Here is a 12907-nt window from a genome sequence, read left to right on the forward strand (position 1 = left end):
GCTGTGTCTGGCGTGAAACGTGTCTGTCACTTACTGTGCGGCAGCAACGCTGCACAACAGTTTAGATCAAGAAGTTAAAAGTAATGTATCCAAATTACTCTGTAAGGAAAATACAGGCAGCCAGAATGTAATTATGCCTTCTCCTGCACAAGATGTTATAGACCTTTAATAACCCGAAGTGGCTATCTAATTGCAACACCTAAATGCTTAAGAACAATGCTTCCTAACCACCACACTGGGCAACAGTTCAGTCCCAGCTAGAAGAGTAAACAGCCATCTAGTGAATTATCAACAGCAGTACCTCAGATTTAATTCGAGGTCCTTGCATCAAGTACTACAACAGCCTGTTCTTGCAAAATCTTAGCCGATCATACATAGCACATGGTGATATTTCCTCACTCTCCATCCATAGGAGAATGACAGTTAATGCAGTGCTGAGAGTGAAATATCCCTGAACACGGATACTCTACAGTACAGTAGCTTCTTGATGCCTCGGCTGTAATTGTTGGATATTATTTATCTAACGTGCCTGTTCTATTCCTGAATATTTTGTACTAATAAATATATAAATAAACATGGCACTGCCTTATCTCATCAAGAGCTCCAGACTTAAGGGTAGCTTAGCCATTTTTGTGCTTTTCTGATCCATTTAAAAAGGTATTCCGAGAGCATAAAGAAGAAGCAGTATTCCAGTGCAGAAAGGTTTTATTGTGGCTAGCATCGAGACCTCTACACCCTTGTAGGAGGAACTCAGCACTCCAGGATCCACTTCTGAAGTATTCATGGTCAGAAATACTCCACGACAACTCTAACATGGCACTTGCTCTTAGAAGTTCTTAGTCATACTTAATAAGACTAGAAACAACACTGCTCGCATAAGTTCTGCTACTGAGTTGCATTGTTCCTAGTAATCCTAACAGCAAAGCTGTTGAACCTCTATGATACTGACATTTTCCAGTTCTTCCTCTCCCACTACTTGATAATCCTGTTAAAATCTCAGCTTTCACAATACTGCCACACACGTAGGACCTACTGCCCTCTGCTATGATAAAAGCACTCCTGAGCAAGGACAGTAAGTTACAGGACCTCTTTAAGAACTGCCACCAAAAGGAATCTACCATGTGCCCTTGAGATATTTCAACACAGATTTTAATGTAAACAAGTTAGAGTGGTTAATCTCAGAGAGGTAGCTGTGTTAGTCTGTATCTTCTCAAAACAAAAAAGCAGTCCTGTAGCACCTTAAAGACTAACAATATTATTTATTACTTGATGAGCTTATGTGATTATTTTCAGATCTGGAGAAGTGGGTCCGTCTCATGAATGCTCATCACATAATAAATAATATTGTTAGTCTTTAAAGTGCTGCAGGACTACTTTTTGTTTTGTGAAGTTAGGGTGCTATTCATCACAGACAGTGATTACGGGTAAAAACAGGAAAACACCTGCTCTTTGAGAACACAGTCCTACTTCAGTCTTTTAAAACATTTGCCAACAGAGTAATCAGATAACAAACATTCATTCTGACAAGTAGCTTTTACTGTAACTTAACAATGCTGTAATGAGGAACCCAGGGTGGGTTTATTTTAAACTAACATTTGTAAGAGGAGAACAAATGATCTCAAGGTTGCTGGTAGTGCTGATTAGGAATTATCCAACAAAGATCTTCTCTGTCAAACAATATTGATTAGTTGCAACACAAACTTTGGTGAAAACATTCCAATTTTAAGTAAGCTTTCATTGAGAAGGTTTCTGAAGTCCAGAATGGAATCTGTCAAATGCATAATGGGAGACCAAAACCTCACAGTAACTGCTAGCGGGAGCACTCTGCTGGGGTGTTGGAGACCTTGTTTCATGCCCCTGCTGAATCAGGATGAGCAGGTACTCCAGCCTGGGTCACCACCATCCCAGATGGGCTGGATTTTGCTCTTTTTTTTGTGTATCTGTGCATACATATGTGAAAAACCTTGAAAGGTCTTGGTTTCATTCCAATATGAAACAGGAAAAAATCTGAAATCTTGAAGTTTTTCACAAGATGGAAAAAATATTTCTTACCCAACTCTAGTTGCCAGAGAATGAGTAATTCCCCCAAACTTCTGCTAATTTCATAACTTAAAATCTTTTCTTCAAAACAAAGTATTGCATTACTTACAAACCCAATGCATTTTATTGGAGGTAGAAAGTTTCCTTTGCCTGAGGTGTGACATGTTGTTCCCTGACCTTTCACATATTAATAGAATTAATATTTGGCTTTGTTGACATTTGGGTTTTTTTCCATCACAAGCGTGCACGTGTGCACACACACACACACACAGGTTTACTAATTATAGTTCTTTCTCAATTATCAGATACTTCAGTGTTGGAGGTTATATAGATATGTAATGTAGACAGCTGAGACAAAATCAATAAAGATGGTATCCAAAGCTTTAGTACATACAAGACTTTAATGGTAAACACTCCTTTTTAAGCATTTGTCAATAGAAATGCTTTTGAAACTCAGAATAATATTCTAACAGTTTCAGGGACACTTCTATATAGGTCCAAGCACCATGTTGAAGCCAAACTACTGACATACAGGGGATCTTGTTTCACTTTATAAGTTAAACAGGAGCAGACTTGGACACAAGACTTCCAATGGGGGAAAAACAGCTATTGCATAAAGTAGTAGGGATGATCTAGTGGATGGCACTTGTTCCTCTTATTTGCATTAAAGCAGTGCCTCAGTATTGTGAAAAAAGATACTAATACTGAAATTGCGACGTGCGAAGACAAGGAATGATTGTGAACTCAAATGTCTCTTGTGAGATCCACAGTGAGAAAATATAAGTCCGATAGTGCATAAAAGACTTATTTGAAACACAACTATGTTAGCGCATTTGCCATTAATTTGTACCTAAATTACACCGAAGCTACAGCCTTCATCATAAACAAAATGACAAATCTAAGCATTTCTAGTCTCTCTTCTTGGATATACTGCTATATGATATGCTCTAGCTCAATTAGAAATTATGGTGTGATGAAGGAAACAGTTGGTATTTTTACCTATGATTGCTGAATTCAAGAAATCCTGCAGGATGGCCATAGTGGTCACTTCTACCTTCCCGATCTATCAATTCTTCTCAAAGAGTCTTATATATACATGTAAATATAGGTAGACATAACAAAGATAATGATAATTTAGAATGTCGTCTTCTCCCCATAGCAGACCTTTGTCCAGTTTTCTGTCTCTAACACCCATCAACCATAATTTTCTCATTTTGCCCTTGTCTTTGCCTACTTTATTGGATTCTCCCAAGTAAAAATTTGCAGGTTAGTTCAATCTCTTCTCTTATTTTATCTTAGACAATCAAAAACAAAGAAGAAAAAGCTATCACCATATTAACAGGCTTTATCCCACGTCAGTTGTTCTGGCACAGTCTTTGTTCCGTGTAAAATAACCTAGTGGGTTTATCCAACATAACACAATAAACGATAAGAAGGCTAAAACCAAAATGTTTTCAATGACATGCAGAGACAGCTCCTCCTACCTCTTATGAAGAATCTGTCTATAAGCTTCATTCATACGCTGGTGCATTTGTAAACACAGCTGTTACAAACTGTGGGCAATCTAAAAATGAAGAGGCAAAATAAGCCTCGTTATATGCTATGTATTGAAAAAATAAGATGTTGACCTACACATTGCTATATTTGGAGAGTTCTGCTTATAGCAGTGAATTTCACCTGGCAGTAAAATACTATAATCACTATGAAATCAAGATGTCATTCTCAGCATACCTTCAGGTTTGTAAGTGCTGTAGTGACAAAGAATTCTCCTGTAATGGTATAAAATACACTAGCAACCTGAAATGTCCTTTGAGCCTCCTGCCCCGTCATAAGTTTATCTTTCAGTGTTATTTGAGAAACCTACATTCCTGGGGAGGTTTATCAATCAACTATAACAATGACCAAACAATATCAAGAAAAAACCTGTACTGATAACCCTCAGTTTTCCCTCTGATCCACTTAGGTTAAAAGATACCTGCACTTCTAGATGTTGTCCACTAGAGGCCATGAAGAGCTTATATTCTTTCATAACCAGGATTCTCAGAACCAAAGAAACAGGAAGTCATAAGAAAAGAGAAATGTCATCCCCCAGCATAAAAGCTACCAGACTAATAGCACGATACATTATTGGCAGCCACCTATTCTCATGTATGCAGGAAGATTCAAGGGTGCTCTGGGTAAGAATGTAACAGTATGGTGCCATTGGTTTTACAGAAACTCCTCATTAGACAGTACACATTTTCAGGAAGGAGCAGCCATGTGTGACTGGCCACTTTAACAATAAATGACTCCTTTTGAACTAATTATATAAAGATATCTGAGCCCAGCAAGCTACTGCAGTCATTGGAAGATGTGAAAATTGTTAGAGGAGCTGGCTTCAGACATATATTTGTTAAAATCTATATTTATAAAAACTGAAATATAGGTTAACCTACTGGGAAGACTCCTGAGGCCATTTTTAAAAATCCAGTGAAAGCAGAGCATGTACACTGGGGAAGGAATGGGTACCAATGGATCAGAAGAATGCACACAAAATAGGCAAAGACAGGAGTCTCCGATGGGCTGCCAAAAAAGGAGCATCACCATGAGAGACTGCACAGAGAAACAAGAAGGAAGAAGATTAGAACCCTTGGGCAATAGGAGAGAACTAGAACAGCTGACAGATGTAGGAGGATGTCAGATGCTGCATGAGGCTGACTGGTACTTTAGTCACAAATAACTTGAGGGCAAAAACAAGAAGTTGCAAAAATTAAAACAATAATAGGTTGAACGTGATACACTCTTCCTGATTTTTTAAAAAAAAACAAAACAGCAAATAAACAGGGCATGTGAAGGTGAGTGGCTGGAGGAAACAGAATAATTGAAACAAGATCTCCAAATAATAAAAGCTAATCCTACCAAGGCATTAGCAACCAAACAGGCCACTCCTTATGGCCATAAAGCTGGAACATGAAGTTGTTATATCTGCACAGAGTTGTGTGTAAGCCGGGTGCTGTACAGACAGACACACCACACAAGGGAGTTCAAGATCCATAGGCGCAATCCTGAAATATGCTGAATGCTTCCTGGGAGAACTGGGTGCCTCCATTCCCTTTGAAGACAATCAGAACAACAATAACATTTGCCTTTAAAACAGACTCTTTTCTGAATTACATAGGCCAGGTCTATAGCAAGAGCTTTGTCAGCTCACCAGCAAAGTGTTCCAAGTATGGATTCAACTAACAGTGACGAAAGTGGTCCAATGAAATAAGCTATACAGGCAAACAAGCAGACTTGTTGGGATAATTGTTTCAACATCGTAGTTTTTTGTTTTTTGCCAGCATAACTATGTGGATCAACAATCACACCTCATCACACCCCTGACCAACATAGCTAGGCCAGCAAAAATCTGGAGGGTAGACCTGCACTCATTTCTATGGATCAGGCCATTATCAGGATATGCTATCAAGGGATAATAGTGCAAGTTGACTTCAGTAGGAGTTAGAGAAGCACAGCCCCTGGCAAGCCTGAAAGGTACAATCTATGCTGATGAATTTCTGGAAACTTTATTTGTTACAGATCAGTTAGAAATGGTTAGGTATAAAGTAGTTCAGATTATTCATCTGAAATGTGCAATACCTTGCATTTCTAAACATTGAACTTGATCTGCCATTCTGTTGCCCACTCTCCTAGCTTGTTTAGGTCCCATGAAGTTTCTCAGTTTTCTCTGGTCTTGAACCACTTAATAATTTTGTGCCACCTGCATGCATTTTCACTCTTCTACTCACTCGGTCTCCCAGTCATTAATAAACATACTAGCAACCTTAATCCTAACACAGAATGTTGAGGCAATTGGCTTATAGCTATTGGACACAATGAAAACTGCACTTATTCCTTGTCTTTATTTTCCGTCTCTCAGAAAGTTTCATTTCAATGACAATATTTTATCTCTTAGACCATGAATAATAAATTCCCTTAGCAGTCTTCCATGAGACACTTCATCAAAAATTTAGAAGTCCAAATAAATATAATACTGTCTTAACTCCATTTGTGGAGAAGGACGATTTTTACTTGCTAAGTTTGGTTAATTAGCTAATGGAATAAAGATGTAGGAAGTTGCATGAACATCCTTTATACATTTTGAAAGGAGTCTAAAAATACTGTTACAGTCTCAATTCCTGGTAAGTGCTGATTTACACCAGGTGGGGATCTGGATCATTACTTCCTGTAGACTTATAAGATACCTCAACACTATCACCTAGGCTCTGAGAATGAGCACAGGTGTTCAGGTACTATGTAATCCAGTTAAGGCTCTTTGAAAGGAGTTATTTTTCTGATGTCATCAAAGTTACACTCAGTGGGTTTACAGTTACTAGGCAGCTTGGAAAGTTGTTTGCACTTAACCACCTTGCTGCCAGATATGTAGCAAAAGACAAGCACTGAAGTCCCTGTGAATCTCACAGCTGTTGTGATTTTTCCATAGGAGGGAGGAACAGTTGCCTAAGGCATTTCAGAGACATGCAAGAACACAGAAAGAGTTTATTAATATTGGAAGTGAATTTGCAATTACTGAGTGCAGATGGTCAGTCCACATGGTGAATAAGCCTTAAACCATCCCTACTTAAGACTATGGCAAATGATAAAACCAGCCCAATTCACAGAAATAAACCCTTTATGTTAACAGGGTATAATTAAACACAAGTATTTTCATTTTGTGCTAAACAGCTCAAGTCAGATTCTGATCCTAGTTACACTCACATACACCCAGATCAACTGATAAGCTCTGCTAATACTGACTTTTTAAACACACCCACCACCAGTATCTGGGACTTTGTACAATATTGCTAAGTAGCAATATAAAAATCGGTTAGTTTGGTTTCTGAATCGGAGTTAGGGCCATTAATACCTGTATTATAGGCATTTAGAGGATGTCCTTTACCATGGTACGGCTCCCTCAGAAGCTTTAAACTGAGCCTTTAACAAAGTGTCATGTTCACTTTCTACCTGAAGCTTTTCATGTGACATGTCATCTAGGAGACTAATCACTTTGTAAGGCTTAAGCAAATATGTTTGTTATGTGGCTCTTTCTACAAGTGAGCAGGGAGTGAACTCTTGAGGTACTGAACTGCCAATGAGAATATCATGTGTCTGGCATTCAGAAGCTTCATTCTTGGGTCGGTGCCCTAAAATTCAGGCCCTATGGGGTGTGAATAGCAATATACTGTGCTGCAACTCCCACGTGGATGCTGTGGGCGCAAACTTAAAACTCTCGTTTGCACTTATGCAGCCCCATTTGAAGAGGACTATGCTAGGGCAGGTCTACGTTGGGGGAAAAGTCAAACTCAATTACACAACTGAAACTACATGAATAGCATAAATGGAGTCAACTCAAGTAAGTTTGACTCACCACAGCACCCCTACTGCAGGGGAGTTAACAGGAGAAACTCTCCTGTCAACTTCCTTTACTCCTTGCGATCCCATAGAGGACCAGAGTCAGCATGAGCAGCAGTCGATTTAGCGTGTCCCTTTAAGTTTGCATCTGCAATGCCCACATGGGAGAGTTACAAAGTAGCACACTGGTGCACATTACTATTCACCCTCCTGTAGCCTGAGCTGTGGGGCAGTGTAGACATGCCCTGAGCTTCAGCATTCTGGCTAAGAGTGGAGAAGTTGCAGATGACAAGGTGGTCTAAGGTAATCTGGACCTAGACCATTTAGGAACTTTTTTTCAGTAATGACTGCTGTGAATTTCAGATGGTGGACAAACGTCTACCACATGAATTATGTGCTCTTGTTTCCTTACTCCATTCACAACATGGCTGCTGAATGTTGGAATAGATCAAATTCTGAAGGTCATCCATGAGCTAATGATGGCTCAAATAATAGAGACAGATCCATATATGAGCACTTGCTTTCCCATAAGTGAAAGAATGCTAGTCTTGTGTTTGATGCAACTTACGAATATAGGAATAAGAATGAGTCTAATAAGACTCTTAGACTCCTGATCAACTGATGACGATACAATTGTATATTTTACCAGGTCCTTGATCTGCTTTCCCTTTCTGATCAGTATTACCTCAGGCTTTCATCTCTATCCCAATTTAGTAGACACTATGAAGAGCAAATCCAGTCATGATTGTCAGAATCTTCCTTACATCAATATTGTTGTTAACCAAACATACCAACTTCAAGTTTAAATGAATGCATAAATTGACTTACTTTTCCATTTTGAATACTGAGGATCTTTTAATATTGATATTGCACTTGTGCATTTTTATCTCAGGTAGTATATGGCCTCAATTATCAAAGAATCTCAGCACCTCAGGATGCATTTGTCCTCCCAACACCTTTGTGCTCTTATTCCCATTTTTACAGATGGAGAACTAAGGCACAGAGAGGTGAAGCTACTTTCCCATCAGTGTTGTACCCTAAGTCTGAGATGAAGCACGGATTTGAGCTTGGGTCTCCTGAGTCCCTGACTTTGTCCTAACTGCCCGTCCTTCCTTCTGGATACTCCAGTATCCTTAACAATGCACACTTCCTTCTTTTCAAAGTAAAATGTAAGAAGCCATGCGAGTTTAAAATCAGGTAAGCACATGCTGCATTGGACACACAAAATATTTGAAGTGCCTGGTTCCTAAGGGCAGAGTGCATTATCCTCCGGATGTTCTGTTAATTTCTGCAGTGGGTTGGGGGATCCAATACTGTGGACCTTCCATGTGAGTGATGCCTCTCTCCTGCAGACCCCAGGACATATCCTGCAATGGGGTTGACCTCCTAAATGCTAGAGGAGGATGGTTTTTCTTCAACAATAGCTGAAGTTCCTGCCTTGATGCTTTCATATTACAATGGATGAAGCTCCTTTTACTTACTCCCTCAAGGCACCTACATGTCACAGGGCAGAAAATAGCTGAAATATTCAAAAATTTGTTTAAAGCAAAACATTTCAACATCTTATGCTGTACAATCAATTTTACTCTCCTTTTAACTCAGAAAACCAAGTAGTAGGACCTCTGGTTTCCAGATCACTACATAATTCAGCAATTTCATGGCCTAGCTGGAATTTCAGTACATGACACTGGTGATAGGCTGCTGCAGGCTACAGACTTGCACATCCTGAAGTCCATTTCAGCATTTGAAAATGAAGAAGGTTTGCAGTGGTGCAGCCATTTTCACAGCCCTCTCCTTTATCTCTTCTCTTTTGGCATTCAAAGCTGGAACTCACGGCCTTCCAACACCAGCTATAATACTGTTAAGCAATTGGTATGCAGGCTCAATACCTCAAAACTAAGATTATGTTTCCTACCCCGTTAAGAAAGCGAAGAGTTTATAAGCAATGCTAGGGTGACTTGACTGATCCAAGATTCTTGACAGCAGTGTAATTTTCTATATTCACTTAACATGTTGAAAAATTGTACTGGAATAACTGTTGATAATAAAAGTGTATTTCTCACTATATCTAAATAGCTCTGATTATTCTTTCTAGAAATTACAGAAACAACAGGTTTAATACTGTATTTTACTTCACTGCAACACAAATCAGCATTGTACATGCAGAGTTTCCAACCTGGTGAAGTCTCTGGGTTCAGTTTTGCAGCTCCTTTTTTGCATGGAATGCCTGTTGTATTAAAATGAAGTTTTATTCATGAAGCAAACGCAACATCGTGCTCTGAAATCACAATTATTTAATAATGTGTTAGATGCTTTACAGAAAAATCTGAGGATAAGGACCCTGTTCTGAAGATTTATACCATACATGGAGACTTGTCAATAACTGGGGCTCTTTGGTACTACAGTAATACAAACAAGCTCAGTAAAAAACGTATATAGGGAAACCCTAAGTTTATAAACTTTGAGTGTACAATACTGCCTATAGCAAGCTCTTTTGCATTCCACAGTTTGTAACAGATTATTTTATTTCTCTTGATTTTATGGAACCCTGATTTCAAAAGACTGAGTCCTTTTGGAACTTTGCCCAATCTGAGGTGTCTGTGGACAAATAGTCTCAGAGGGGTAGCTGTATTTGTCTGTAGCTTCACAAAAAACAAGCCGTACCATAGTACTTTAAAGACTAACCCATTTATTTATTAGGGCTCATGAAAGCTCATTACCTAATAAATAAATCAGTTAGTCTTTAAGATGCTACTGGACTACTTGTTTTCAGAGAGGACAAAGGAGATGCAGAATAAATTGGATGACTGTTTAAGGAATATTAGCATGTATGTTTGCAATGCCATGATTTTTATTGGACTTTTTTATGTCACCATCATTCATTTAATTTGTCGCAGGGAGATGGTGCATGAGTGGGCCCTGATGAACAACTATACAGAACAATGAAATAATAATAGCTGGCTCTTAGGGCATCTGATGTGATAAAGTAGCTCTGAAGAAGTACACAGGAGATTCCCACAATGATTAATCCCTTGATAATCTTCATTCTGATTTTACAGTGTTAGGATTTCTGTACATTACCACAGGGAGATTTGGACAGCACCACTTTTGTACTCTTCAACTATCAAGTAACTCTCATTTTCCAGACATGTTCTAATTTTTCCTCTTGTCCCTTCTAAATCTGATGTAATACCCATTAAGGGCTGGGATATGAAACGCAGAAAATCCTGCAGGATTTAGAACAACAGAAGATGCTGTCTGTTTTAAGCGTCTTTTATTTCAAACCATCAGGATCTCTTTAATGACCTGAAAATCAAAAAGGGCCCCTACGAAAAGTGGAAGCATGGATGAATTGCCAAGGAGGAGTATTGCAGAAGAGCAGAAATAATGCAGGGATAAAATCAGAAAGGCTAAGCACCAAATGCATTAAACCCTAGCATAGGATAATAAAAAGCAATAATAAAATTCTTTAAACTCATTAGGAGCAATAAAGCTGAAGGTAAGTATAGGTCCCCTTCTTAGCAGGGAAGGAGATAATTACTAATGGCATTAAGAAGGCTGAGGTGTTTAATGCTTATGTTACTTCATCCTTCACTAAGAAAGGTTAAGGGTGACCAGATAATCAAAAAAATTACTAACAAGAAAATGAAAGAACACAAGTCAAACAGACAAATAACATGTTAAAATATTTAGAGAAGTTAGATGTATTCAAGTCAGCAGGGCCAGGCAACATTCATTTGAAGGCACTTAAGGAACTAGCAGAAGCAATTATGGGCTAATAGCAATTATCTCAAATAACTCACAGAAGATGGGTGAGATCTTAGAGGACTGACGAAGGCCAAGCATAGTATTTATCTATAAAAGGGGGAACACACGGACCCAGGGAATCTTGTACCAGTCAGTCTAAATTTCAAAACCTGGACACGTGCAAGAACAATATTAAACAGTCTGTTTCTAAGCTCCTAGCAAATAATAGAGTTAAAATGAGCAGATAACATACTTTTGTCAAAAATTAATCATGCCAAACAATCCTAATTTCCTCTTTGACAGGGTTACCAGCCTAATGGATGAAGGAAAGCATGACATCACGGTCTTGATTTTAGCAACACTTCTGACAGTGCCATATGATAGTCTCATTACAAAACTAGGGGGAATGCAGTCTAGCGGAACTTGCTATAAGGTGGGTGTGCAACTGGTTGAAAGACCATACTCTAAGGCTATTTCTGCACTTACTGCGAACGTCAATGGCTGCTACACGATTTTACATATGCCAATTGTGTACTAAAATCAATTTTGCAGCTGTCGACATTTGTCCCTGTCTTCACTGCAGAATGTCGACAGGAGCACTCCTCCCGCTGACATTCCTTAAACCTTGAGGCTCACAAGGAGTTCTGGGTTCGACACTGATCCCAGAATGCGCCATTTTGCACGTTTGATCTCCCACAGATAGCGCAGATCTAGCCTTAGACTAGTTAATCTGGAAAGGTGTCCCATGAGGTCCAGCAGGGAGTCAGCCTTGAGCCTTGTACTAATCAAGCTGTTAATTTATAACTCGGGTAATGGCAGGGAGAGTATGCTTATAAAATCTGGGGATGAAACCCAAGCTATGAGAGGTTGCATGCACTTTGGAAGACATGATTAGAATCCAAAACAAACTTGAACAACAGGTGACTTGGGCTGATGTCCACTAGAGGGAATTCAATAAATACAAGCACAAAGTACTTCCTGTAGGAAGGAAAAATCCAATATCACTGCAACACTGCAAATGCAGATGCTCCCCCAGCAGGAAATCTTGAGTGAGACCCCTAGCAAACCAAAGAAAGACTGCAGAAGTTGCCAGGGAGTGGAGAAGCTTGAACCTAGAGACTTATTTTGGGAATGTTAAGTTTTATCTGGAATTGGGAGCTCTTTTCAGAAGGCTTTATAAGGGATTCTAAATATTTAGTTCAATCATCTGAAGATGTGGGTCTTACCCACGAAAGCTCAAGACCTAATAAATCCATAAACCTTAAGGTGCTACAGGACTGCTTCTTATTTGTGAAGTTACAGACTAACACAGCTACTCCTCTGAGACTGTAAAGGTGAGTGTTAACTGGCTGTTTAAGTGACCTCATTGTTAGGTCATTGAGGAGGTAAACTGAGGCAGCCCTCAGCCGAGCCACAAACCTCTGCTTTGGAGGCACTTAGGGTGTGCTTAGGCAGTGTAAACGTGTCCCTTTTACAGGGTTGGATTAAACTGGGGTGACTGAGATGGCTGAGGTGTTAGCTGAAGGGACAATAATTTGTTAGCTTGGTAGCTGTCTGCAGGTAGATGTGGGAGGCAAGGGAGTTTCAGAAATGTGTAGGTGAGTTCTGGTGGGTTATCCATCCAGGAGAGGGTTAGATCCAAGAGTCTCCTGGAACAGTTCTGGTGTGCACAGGACTTATGCCCTGTAAATTGATGCAAGCTCACAAGTTGACTTCATGGGAAGTATACAGAACTTTAATAAAGGGAATA

At 39.3% G+C, this 12907-nt stretch overlaps 1 protein-coding gene across 8 annotated transcripts in view; it reads right to left on the minus strand.

Annotated features, from left to right (window-relative positions):
- Positions 1 to 12907, minus strand: part of STARD13 (StAR related lipid transfer domain containing 13) — a 506601-nt gene that overhangs the window by 128571 nt on the left and 365123 nt on the right. The window contains exon 2 of one of the 8 annotated variants that reach the window (XM_074986452.1): positions 3525 to 3604. The exons of the other annotated variants lie outside the window; for them this stretch is intronic. Within the exon in view, the coding sequence (XP_074842553.1) occupies positions 3525 to 3555 (31 nt within the window). The 5' untranslated portion in view covers positions 3556 to 3604. The remainder of the gene's footprint in view (positions 1 to 3524; positions 3605 to 12907) is intronic. 8 annotated transcript variants of the gene reach the window in all.

Source organism: Carettochelys insculpta, chromosome 1 (assembly GCF_033958435.1).
Source record: "Carettochelys insculpta isolate YL-2023 chromosome 1, ASM3395843v1, whole genome shotgun sequence".
Taxonomy (NCBI): domain Eukaryota; kingdom Metazoa; phylum Chordata; order Testudines; family Carettochelyidae; genus Carettochelys; species Carettochelys insculpta.